Genomic DNA, 12097 nt, shown 5'->3' with positions numbered 1-12097 from the left:
CTAAAAAAAGAACAGACAATGCAAAAGTATGGTCAGTATTAGACTTTAGTGTCTCCCAAACTGTATCCCTCTAGAAAGACTAAAGAGCTTGCAAAGCAAAAACATATTTCCAAGCAGAGTGAAGGAAAGGCAAAAAGAACTCTTCCCATGAGGAACATGAAACTTATCTTTGTAATCTTCAGGACTAATTAGGCTAGTGCTCCTCCAGGTGAAATTTATAAAAACATTGAAAAATTCTGGTAATGGAAAATTACCACAAAGCAGACTCAGAAAATATCTAAAAAGGGGATTAAATGTCAGTCCCTCTGCCAGTCAGCCATCACTAAACAGATATTCTACCTACTTGTTATCACCATTGTAACCCAGTTCTACTTACTAAGAGTCTAGTTGTTTTGAATATAGTATCTTGAAACCAACATTTTATAGACACCCTCAATTCGTCTTCCAGTTCCAGTTTACTCTTAATCTATGCACAACAACTGAGGTCCAACCCAAAGACCCTCAGAGAGGAACTGTTACCTTCAGATAATAACTCCAATTTCATCCCAAACCTCAAAAGAAATACTGCTCAAATCAAAACAATGCTGGCATCAAGACTCATCTGAAAGACCATCTGTTCAGATAACTATTATTCTATCTAGGGCTTGGGAGCACATCTCTGGCAAGTCCTTTGTGAACAGTTTGTTTCCTGAGGTCGACAGAAAGACAAATCTAAGTTGCTCACCGTACTACTAAGAAGGCTGTCAATCTTTTCTTCCTCTGCAGATGCTTTATCCACCTTACACCTGTAAGCTAGTAACTGCTGCCGATCCTTTAGATCCCGATATGTCTGAATAACAAAACAAAAGAAACCATCTATTTTGTTTCCTTACCTCCTTCTTAAGTGAATATACCAGAAATAAAATTTATGGTGGTTAGAGTGGAGGATAATAATAGAATTATGGATGGGCTTCAACAGAGCCACGTGGAGAGAGAAGCCTTTTATAAATCAACTCACTAGAGAATATACAGCAAGTTAGCAAGGCAGCTGAAAACAGGACAGAATCCTGGCTTCAGCCCAATTTTTTCCAGGTTACATAGCCCAATATACAGAAAGTAAAGCAAGCAGGTAATTAAGGACATTAAATGTATTCTTCTATTCTTCAAGGGCCTACTGAAGGTCTAATCCAGGGGCCCTTTTCTTCTGGGACTTACTTCAATGACAACATCATGACACTTAAATTTGGTAGCCAGATTCAACTTTGTGTCCACATCTTCCACGAGTCGTATATACTCCTGTAAGACCTGTGGGAGAAGAGACATTAGAGGTCTACACACTTCTAAGCCAGTAAAGACAGATATCCAATAAGAACTAGCATAAAGTGCAGAGAACAGTATAGAGTACAAAGTGTATTTGCAGTCAGAAGACAGATTTAAATCCTGATTCTGCGCTTCTGTTCTGTCTGGCCTTCAAGCAAGTAACTTCTCCAAAATTCAGTTTCTTCACTTCCAAAATTATAATTGTGATAATCCCTATACTTAGTTATGTCTTATAGGATTCTTGAAAGGATGAAATGTACATAAAATAATTTGTAAGAATAAGCATCATACACAAATATGTAAACATATATAAATTTGAAGTTTCTACACAAACAAAATCAATGTAGTCACCATTTAACTGGGAAAATAATCTGACAAAAGGCTGCTGCCCAAAGTATAGAGAAAACGTCATTTTCCAATAGCTATACATTTTTTACTTTTTGTAAAGCAATGGGGTTAAGTGACTTGCCCAAGGTCACACAGCTAGGTAATTATTAAGTGTCTGAGGCCAGATTTGAACTCAGGTCCAGTGCTCTATCCTAGCTTGCCCACCCCAAAAAATATACATTAAAGGACATGAACAGATAGTTTTCAAAAGAAGAAAGACAAGGGGCAGCTAAGTGGTGCAGTGGCTAGAGCATTGGCCCTGGATTCGGGAGGACCTGAGCTCAAATCAAGCCTTAGATACTTAATAATTACCTAGTTGTATGACCTTGGGCAAGATATTTAATCCCTTTGCCTTGCAAAAAAAAAAGACAGAAAATAGACAAGATATTAAAACTAAAGAAAGAAAATGCTAAAATCACTACTAATGAAAAATGTAAATTAAAACCCTTCTAAATTATGGAAGAGACTATGGGAAGTATTACTAATAGAGTTGTGAAATAATCCAACCATTTTAGAAAATTGATTTGGAGCTTTACCTACAAAGTCATTAAATTGTGTATGTCCTTTGAGACCACCCTTAGGAATCTACCCCAAAAAGATCAAAGAATGACAGGGAAAAGACCCAAAAATGTTTACTGAAACATTTTTTGTTGTAGCAAAGAGTGAAGAGTAAGGAGGTATCCATCAATTGAAGAATGACTGAACAAATTATGGTACATAAATATAATGGGATATTATATTTCAGAAATGACAAAATGTATGAATTTGGGGAAACCTGAAAGACCTGTTAAGATGTGGTGTAGAGTGAAGTGGAAAGAACTAATAGAACAATTTATAATATAACTTTACTTTACCAGATGATTAATATGGATTGATATTTAATATAGTTAACATGCATAATCTATATTAGATTGTTTTCTGTCGGGGGAGGGGAAGGAAAGGAAGGAGAAAATTTGAAACTCAAAACCTTGCCAAAAAATATCTGTTGAAAATTATCAAGGCAGCTGAAAAGTCAGAAAAATAAATAAAATATTTAAAAAAATAAGAATACTGTAAAATATGATAAATGAAATGGGCAATTTCAACTCCAGATCCCTGATGAACCATATTTTTCACAATTTTGACAGAAAAGCAGAATGAGATATACATTTTTTTAGACAACGTGTGAATTTGTTTTGGGGAATATACTTATATGAAGAGTTTTTTATTTTTCTTTTCACTATCAATGAACCATTTTAAAAAAAAACAAAGAGAGCAAAAGGAAGTACAAGACACAGAGAAGCAGAACAGGATTAAAATTGCCATATTTAAATTTGAATAAAAAAAAGAAAAAATAAGCTCTATGTAATAGAGAAAAAATATCAAACTATATATATAACACAAGTTCAATTTCATATACAATTCCTTTTTGTTTTTCTTGAAAACTAAAATGTCATCTTTAATTTTTACTAAATTCATAACAAAAACATTTAAAAATAGAGAAATGGAGTAGATTTTATTAAATCTCTCCATGCACCTCAGGGTGGGGGGAGGAGGCAATCATTTGTTCTTCTTGGAACCTCACAGTCAGAGCAGGTCAAGCTCCATATCTGACAAACCCATGTCCTTGACCCTCCCTGGGAGTTCCTTTTCTGCCATGTAAACATTATGCCTCAATTTCCTGTGGGATTCAACAAAAACAAATATTCCTAAATTTGTCAGAGAAGTTTTCTAAGGGGTGGAATGAAGCTTTCTTCAGAGAGCACCTGTGCTCCAGTCTTTAACACCACCTTTGGTTTCCTTCAGCAGAAAGAGCAGGTTTTCTGCGAACCAGTGCTTCCCACAGAAACACTACCTGTATGGGAGCACTGTTCTTGTGCAGAATTTCCACAACGCGGTGAAAACCAATTGGAGCTCTCTTCTTAGTGTATCCCAGCCAATTCTGAAACAGAAACAGAGATATCAAAATCCAACTTAGATCCAACATTCTGTATGAAGAAAGAAGAGAGAAAGAACAATAAGGATTAGCTCCACAGAAAACTTGAAGGACAGAAAACCAGACTGAAAATTAGAAGCTGAAAACATGAAGAAGGTTGTCATGAGAGATGGAACAGAAAAGAAGCAGTGAGAGCACTGAAGTCCCACTAGACAGGCCTATCCAGGAAACTTAGAAGTGCATATCCCACCGCTATGCTGGAAGTGAAGAGGAACCTCTGCAATCCCTGGACAATTAAGTGATGATATCTCTTTCAAGGTAAAGCTAAGTAAGAGAAAATTAAAGGCTCTAGAGACCCCACCTTGGTGGTGAAGAGGGCGTCCACATCCTGCCATGCCCGGAGTTTGGCACGGGCAGCCAGTGCTGTCAAAACATACTGCTTGTCAGGAATCTGGAAAACAAAGATGGGGAATCAAGGAGACTGGGGAGAGGCAGAAAGCAGCAATGGCTTCAGGGAGCAAGCTAAGCAGCTGCTTAGTGAAGCTCATAATCAAGCAGCTTCCTTACCACAGTGAGATCTACAGGGCCTAATCAAGAGACATTCTCTGAATATGGAGGAGGATAGGGATTTTGGCATAGTACAATAAGGAGCAAAGATGGGGTGAAGATAGGACCAAAAGGTTAAAAAATATAACTGCTATATAGTTGGGGTTCTGCCTCTATCAATACATTCTGAATTACTCAAGGTCAATAGTAGGGGAAGATTATTTAAGAAAAATTAGGAAATTCCTGCTGGATTAGAACTAAATAACCATTTCTTGTGGTCTATGAAGAATCAAGGTGGTATAGTAGAGGGTTTTTGCTAACTTTAAGTTCTTGTTTCAAATATTCTAAACATTTATTAATCATCTACTATGTATTAGGCCTTGGGGATAAAAAAGATAAAAAATGAATGATGTCTTTTTCTCAATCAGGTGTGTGTGTGTGTGTGTGTGTGTGTGTGTGTGTGATATAAAAAATAAAAACAGAGCAGTTAGATGTCACAGTGGATAAAGAACCAGTCCTGCAATCAGAAAGACCTGGGTACAAATTTAGCCTCAGACACTTAATAATTACCTAGCTGTATGATCTTGGGCATGTCACTTAACCCCATTGCCTTGCAAAAACAAAAAACAAAAGAATAAAAACAAGATCGTTTAAGGAGGGATTCAACTGGAGAAGTTGGAGCAATCAGGATAAGTATTATGTACAAGATGGTGTATAAGATGTATTTTTCAAGTAAGGGATGTTCAATTAAATGGAAATGAGGAGGAAGAGCAAGGGAGACACTGCCAATATACACAGTCATGGAGGTGGGAGATGGGTGCAGAGGACAAAGACAAGAAAGGCAGTTTGCTTATACTTTGGCATGTGGAAGGGGAGTGATGTATAACCGGACTGGAGACATGTGTTGGCATCATATTGTAAAGGATTTTAAAAGTCAAAGAGGAGTTTATATATATATATTTTTAGATTAGATACAAAGTTTATTTCTCTGGGATTTTACCCACAACCATTAGGTAATGGAGACCATCTTCGAAATGATCTCCGAGTTTATATTTTATCCTACAAACAATAGGGCACCTTTGAACTTCCTGAACTGGAGAGGAAGAGAGAGACTGGATCTAGAAAGCTCAATTCAGGGGGCAGCTAGGTGGTACAGTGGATAGAGCACCAGCTGAAGTCAGGAGGACCTGAGTTCAAATCTGGTCTCAGACACTTAATAATTGCCTAGCTGTGTGACCTTGGGCAAATCACTTAATTCCATTGCCTTAAATTAAAAATAAATAAATAGAAAGCTCAATCTGGAGGTTTCTTCAATAGTCTAGGTCAAAGAAGATAAGGCTCTAAAATAAGTAATAACTGTGAGCAGTGAGATGGAACCTGATATGAGAGATGCTGAGACCAAAATGGCAAGATTTGACAACTGGATGGACATGTGGAGAAAGTGAGGTGCAATGGGGAATTGAATATTAACACTGAGACTGTTGACCTGGGAGACCAGAAAGATGGTGGTACCCTCAATACAATTATGGAAGTTCAAAAGAGAACTTACTTGATTGCTAGGACTAAATAAGTCTCAACAATTTTTCTCAATCCCTCCATCATTCATTTTCCTTATTCCTACTTCTTCATATTTTCCCTGATATGGCTGCTATTAAAAAATAATCCATTTATACTTACCTTAAAAGTTTTTTTCAGACTGCTGGGACTGCTAAATGTGCCCTGGGAAAAAAAATAAGAAGGAGCATTATTGTGTTTGTTACCTGTTCTATAGATTACAGTGAATCTTCCAGGCTGGAAAACTTCTCATTTTCTATTCCTGTCTCCAGGTCTGCCTACATTTCACTTTGTGACCTACAGAATTCAACATATAAGCATAGTAAATCTATTTAGTCTGAGTTTTACTATAGCTCAAGTACAAAAAGACTGGTTTGAGAACCTCAATGCCTTCTTCAATTCTTCAATAAGACTTAAGTAATGGGAAAACTGATACACCAGTCATTAAAAAAATTAGAAGTTGTGTCTCCACTCACACCTAGTCTTGCTGTCTCTCTATCACCCAAAATGTGTTTCCCTTCGAATTACCCTAATCTGAAAAAAGTTACCCCTTTGGACAGAGGTTGCTATCAAGACTAGCAGTCAAGGTAAACCACACCAGACTCTGACAACAGATTATTGAAGATATGCCAAGTGAAAACAGATTTGTGCCTATATCCAGTGACCCTTTGAGAGCAAAAACCCAAACAACTCTTAAAATTAATTATAATATTGTATTCCATGTGTACCAGGTTAAGAACTCATGAGAATTTAGACATTTATCTCTTTCAGATACCTCAGGCTCTGTGTAATGGTAGAAGCAGGAATAGAAGAGAGTTGTCACCAGTGGCATGTTAAGAATAGAGGCCTTCCTTGGATGTTTCCGGAAGATTTCTGTCTGCCCTGAAGATTCTAGATGTCGATCATTCACCTGAGTCAAATGGGGACAAAAGAGAGAAAAGTAGACAAAACCTATGGGTAATCTAAAAGATACAACAATACTACAGAGAATTCAAGAGAAAACATTAATGCCAAGAAGATGGCCAGAACAATGTAATTCAGCCCAATGATTCCAAGATGGATCCAGAAAAACTAAGGGAAGATAGCATGTTGAAGGAACATTCTTCAGGGGACTCAGGAAAAACAAAAAAAAAATGGGATAAAATGGTCTAGAAAAGGACTCTTAGCAACTAGCTAGCTGAAAAGAGAATTTATATTTGGAGGCAGAAGGTTTTGGAACTCTCCCTAGTGCTGAACAGAAATGACAATGTTGGAAGGAGAGGCCTGACAGGCTTTGACACAGAGAAGACAAATGGGGATTCCAACCTCAATTATGATCTGTCGTTCCAGAAGTGTATAATGGTCTTGAACATGAGCAGCATCTTCCACTGAAAATGGCAAACTGATAAAAGACCCAAGAGTTAGTATCTCTCCCCAATTATAGGTGTCATTCTTCCAAATGACAAACAAAACCAAACTATAATTAATACCTTTACTAAGGAATGTTTAGTGCTTCAAAATACTAATATATCGGGGTGGCTAGATGATGCAGTGGATAAAGCACCAGCCCTGGAGTCAGGAGGACCTGGGTTCAAATCCAGTCTCAGACACTTAATAATTACCTAGCTGTGTGGCCTTGGGCAAGCCACTTAACCCCATTTGCCTTGCAAAAACCTAAAAAAAAAAATACTAATATATCTATAAAGATTTCTCTAACAAATGCTTTCTCTACCAATAATAATAGCACCACTATATCTGAACCCCAGTCATTCCAGTCTATAATGTATTCAAGGAAGAAATTTCATATACACAGGAAGAGGAAGTCTGTGCTAACAGTAAATCAATTTTGAGGATACTGAGGCATATGTTCTCAAATTATCAAAAAGAGGGAAAACAGTAAATATTAGAAAAAATTATAGATTTAATTACTAGGGTAAATATCAAAAAGATTTTTTTTTTGTTTTTGCTAGGTGATGGGGTTAAGTGATTTGCCCAAGGTCACACAGCTAGATAAACTTTTTTACGTGTCTGAGGTCAAATTTGAACTCAGGTCCTCCTGACTCCAGGGCCAATGCTCTAATCCATTGTACCATCTAGCTGCCCCCATCAAAAAGCTTTTGTAAAAATGGTATCAGTGCATCTAGAATAAAAAGCTGTCAAGTAGGGGGGAATGTTCTTTATATTGAGCATTTCTGATAAAAATCTGATATCTAAGATATTTAGGAAACAGACACAAAAAGATGAAACAGTACTTTGCAAACCTTAAGGTGCTTTGTAAATGTCAACTGCCATGATCATTTTTAGATACAGAAATCCTAATGACTCAAAGCACTTGATCACAGCCTAGATGTGGCATAACATAGTAGGGAATATATGGGTTTGGAGGTCAAGAATCTGGGTTCAAGGCCCAGGTGTGCATCTGGGTGATCTTAAGCAAGTTACATAACCTCAGGATTATTAATCTCTTGATGATGAAGTTTATCCTTCATTTTTTTGTTTTTGCAAGGCAATGGATTAAGTGACTTGCCCAAGGTCATACAACTACGTAATTATTAAGTGTCTAAAGTCAAATTTGAACTCATGTCCTCTTGACTCCAGGGCCAGTGCTCTATCCATTACACCAGCTAGCTGCCCCATCCTTCATTTTTGAAGAAGACCATGATATCAGGGAGGTAATACCATGACATGCCTGTGAACTGAATTTGAGTGAGGTGTTGTGCTAAGTCATCAGTCTCACTTTCTCTTCTAGAGTTATCTTGAGTCATAAATCAGGGTAACTGGAGATAGCCCAGATGTGAGGCAACCAGGGTTAAGGACTTGCCTAAGGTCACAACACCAGTGTCTGAGGCTGGATTTGAACTCAAGTCCTCCTGACTTAAGGGTCACCATTCTACTCACTGTGCCTTATCCTCTTATTTATTAAATAAAGGTTTGAATGAGATGATCTCTGGGGGTCTTCTTAGCTCTAAATTTGTGAAATGCTGAAGAGTAAAAGAGGATACCTGCATTGTATAGCTAGGATAACCCCCATACCCAAGTCTCACAAATCTACTAATCATTTTGCAAACTCCCCTCCGGTTACCCACCAATCCACCTTCTAGAATCTTTCTAAGTTAAGGTTCTCACCCTGATCTACCAAGTCTACAAGTTTAGGTATGTGCTTACCCAATGCAACTCTTAAGAAATTCTTTCCGCTTCTCAGGGTCCTGGATGCTTAAATGTTCTTGGTACTGGGACAGCTACAGAGAGAAAAAGAAAAAGATAAGTTCTGAGTAGCCTGGATTCCATAGAAAGAGGACAGCTGATGTGATTGGTATCATTTCTTCAGAGAACTTTACTAGGAAAAGTATCCAAAACTCCCAACAGATTTGGCAGAATCAAATAAAGGGGTTGATGGAGCTGTTGCTTTTGCCCTGGCTTTCTAAGCTAAAATAGGTTTCTTTTTCTTTGTGGTATTGCATAGGTATTAAGAGCTCCCTGGTAGATAGATGTCTTCTATTAATGTAGATGAGCTACTGTTATGCAGTGTAAAGTTTTAGAATTAAGTGAATGGTCCAGGGCCACAGAGGCAGGACATGAAGTACATGACAATGATTTGATTTACTATGCCATGCTGCCTCTTCAGCTCACTATTGACTCCATCTCATCACCTTGGTCCTATGATAATAACTAATGGTTCCATTTTCCAAGCAACAAATGTTTATCAAGCCAGACACTGTGCTAAGTGTTAAGGATAAAGGAAAGGCAAAAGACAGCCCTGCCCCTCAAGGAGCACCCAAGTCTAATTTATACTGCATTTTATCTACCAATATTATCTAGTTTGAACCTTAATACAATCCTATGAGATCAGTTCTGCAAATATTATCTCCATTTTTCAGATGAAGAACTGGAACGAAGACTAAGACAAAGAGAATGTAAGGGCTTTAAGGATCTGTGTAAGTCAGAGGAAGGATTCAAATCCAAGACTTCTTAATTTGAAGTTGCCACATTTATTAGTCTTCCAGATGAGTTAATTAGATTAGAAACGAGAACCAAAAAGACTAGTCTAGTTTTATAGATCCCATCCAAAGGAAGTTCACCAAAAGAAATAAAATAATATGTCATTATAAAGTAGATTCTAATGTTCTAATTGTGCGGCTTAAGGTAGTGTAAGGCCATACTTACTGCAAGTTCTTCTGTTCTGTCTAAGTACCTGGGAACACAGAAGAAAGAAACAGATCATTAAGCGGCTCCACTCCCTTGCAATTTTGTCTAATGCTGTGTGATCCTTGCTTCAATATAAGCTCTTGCCATAGGATGAATGATCTGAGAGCAACAAAGTCATTTCATCCTATCCAATACATGCTCTTCTCTTTATAATCTCTATTACCACCAGCCTTTCCTCAAAGTGTAACAAATCTTGAAGGATACATCTTATTTTTACAATTCCCAGTTCACATATATGGTCAATGTCCATAGCCAGATACAATGCTTCATTTATCTTCACTCATCAATCTAGGTAAAACAGTACACCACTTTGCTGGTGTCCTGGAATAGAACCTTACTGTCCAGTACCTACAGGTATCTAGCCCCTGCCATAGGTTTGAAGTTTAAAATGAGAATAGAATTTTATCCTGAAAGGTCCAGACAACTGGGGCAGCCAAGTAGCCACAATGATAAAAATAATGATGATATCTGTATCCAGAGAAAGAATCGTGGAGTTTGAATGAAGACTATTACCTTCAATTTTGGGGGAAAAAATCCATTATCTTATGTAATTTTGCTATCTCTTATACTTTATTTTTCTTCTTTGAGGATGATTTCTCTCTCATCACATTTCACTTAGATCAATGCATACCATGGAAACAATGAAAAGACTAACAGACTACCATCTGTGGGGGGGGGGGGGGTAGGGGGAGGGAAGCAAGAAGGAAGAAAAATTGTAAAACTCAAAATAAATAAAATATTTCTAAAATTTAAAAAACTGATAATAATGATGCCTTACATTTAGATAGCACTTTATAATCAAGGTAGTATAAGAATTATCCCTCTTTTACAGATAATGAAACTAAAACTCAAGAGAGGTTATATGACTTGTTGTTAAAGATGACAACACAGCCAGTAAATTAGAGTGACTGAGATATAACCTATCCCCCATGTCTCTTTCCAGGCTACCAGATGACCTTGCCTTCATTTCTAACAGGGATTTCGCATGTGGAACTTTGATTGTTACAGTTGACTGAAGGAATAGTTCTCACCTGAAAAGGTCCAGTAGCATCTTCTGATCACCTATCTCCTTAAGAAAATGAATGAGATGTCTCAAGGCAACTTGCCGAACTTCCAGTTCTCGGAAAAGGATCTCTGGTAGGAAGTAAATGTAGAAAAATTAAAATTAATCACATATCACATGATTGGTTCACTGAATTGCTTTCCCCTATCCCCCCCCCCCCCTTTAATCTATGTTACATGGAAAGGCTTTCTGGGTAGAAAAAAAAAGACAGAAAAATTTGGAAAGTATATGGATGCAAACAACAAAAGGCAACCATAAAAATAGATATTTAAAAATTTAGAATAATCTAATCATGCTAAATGTGAAACTAGCTTCCTTTCTAACTAAACAGTTTTCTTCCAAAATTATAGCAGGAATAAATCTCTCCATCATATATCCTCCATGGCCTAAAGGGAATATTAATGGATGAGAAAACTCCAATTTCCACTAATTCATTCTGCCTATTCCCCTCATATTCTAGCCTAACTACTTGTCTATGTATAAGACACAGTGGAATTTGCAATTAATGGGTTATAAAAATGAACTGCAGGGGCAGTTAGGTGGCAGTTAGCCCTGGAGTCAGGAGGACTGAAGTTCAAATCTGACCTCAGACACTTAATAATTACCTAGCTGGGTGACCTTGGGCAAGTCACTTAACCCCACTGCCTTGCAAAAAAAAAAAAAAGAACTGCCAATCACTTGGATGTACACTCCCCCAGCCATCATTCTACACAAGAGGGAAGGCCCTTGACTACAAGCTAATCCAACTGTGCTCACCTTTGCTCAGGGTCCTCTTAAGGAAAATCAAAACCTGAAGAAAGAGAGAGAATATAAAACATAAATGATATGAGGCTACAGAACTCTATACTTCAAGGGTTAGCCTTGAATACATCAATTGGTATTCTCTAGCCCTACCCTCAGCAGCCCCTTTGAATAGTACTTTAGCAGAGGTTAAAAAAAAAAAACCTACTAGAAATAAGCTAAGGCAAAGAACAAGTTCCTGGGTGCAAAAATGATTGAAGCCTTGAACACAACATCCCTCAGAAATCATTTCTTGGAGACCACGACTATTTGGAGACCATGTACACGACCACTTCCTTGAATATCCTTTCACATTCATCCTTCCTCAGGATAAATACGAGAGTAGAAAAGTAACCTATTCCCCTTTT

At 37.4% G+C, this 12097-nt stretch overlaps 1 protein-coding gene across 3 annotated transcripts in view; it reads right to left on the bottom strand.

Moving 5' to 3' along the window:
- VIPAS39 (VPS33B interacting protein, apical-basolateral polarity regulator, spe-39 homolog) overlaps positions 1-12097 on the bottom strand; it is a 31562-nt gene that overhangs the window by 2797 nt on the left and 16668 nt on the right. For all 3 annotated transcript variants that reach the window (XM_074235636.1, XM_074235635.1, XM_074235637.1), the window contains exons 10-20: positions 11706-11739; positions 10918-11020; positions 9845-9872; positions 8846-8919; positions 7007-7082; positions 6477-6611; positions 5825-5866; positions 3963-4052; positions 3521-3607; positions 1195-1284; positions 725-829 (exon numbers count right to left, since the gene is read on the bottom strand). In XM_074235636.1, coding sequence (XP_074091737.1) covers positions 725-829; positions 1195-1284; positions 3521-3607; positions 3963-4052; positions 5825-5866; positions 6477-6611; positions 7007-7082; positions 8846-8919; positions 9845-9872; positions 10918-11020; positions 11706-11739 — 864 coding nt within the window. The remainder of the gene's footprint in view (positions 1-724; positions 830-1194; positions 1285-3520; positions 3608-3962; positions 4053-5824; positions 5867-6476; positions 6612-7006; positions 7083-8845; positions 8920-9844; positions 9873-10917; positions 11021-11705; positions 11740-12097) is intronic.

Source organism: Macrotis lagotis, chromosome 4, assembly GCF_037893015.1.
Source record: "Macrotis lagotis isolate mMagLag1 chromosome 4, bilby.v1.9.chrom.fasta, whole genome shotgun sequence".
Taxonomy (NCBI): domain Eukaryota; kingdom Metazoa; phylum Chordata; class Mammalia; order Peramelemorphia; family Peramelidae; genus Macrotis; species Macrotis lagotis.
Note: the sequence above shows the minus strand (reverse complement) of the source record. Positions and strands in the feature narration are given on the sequence as shown.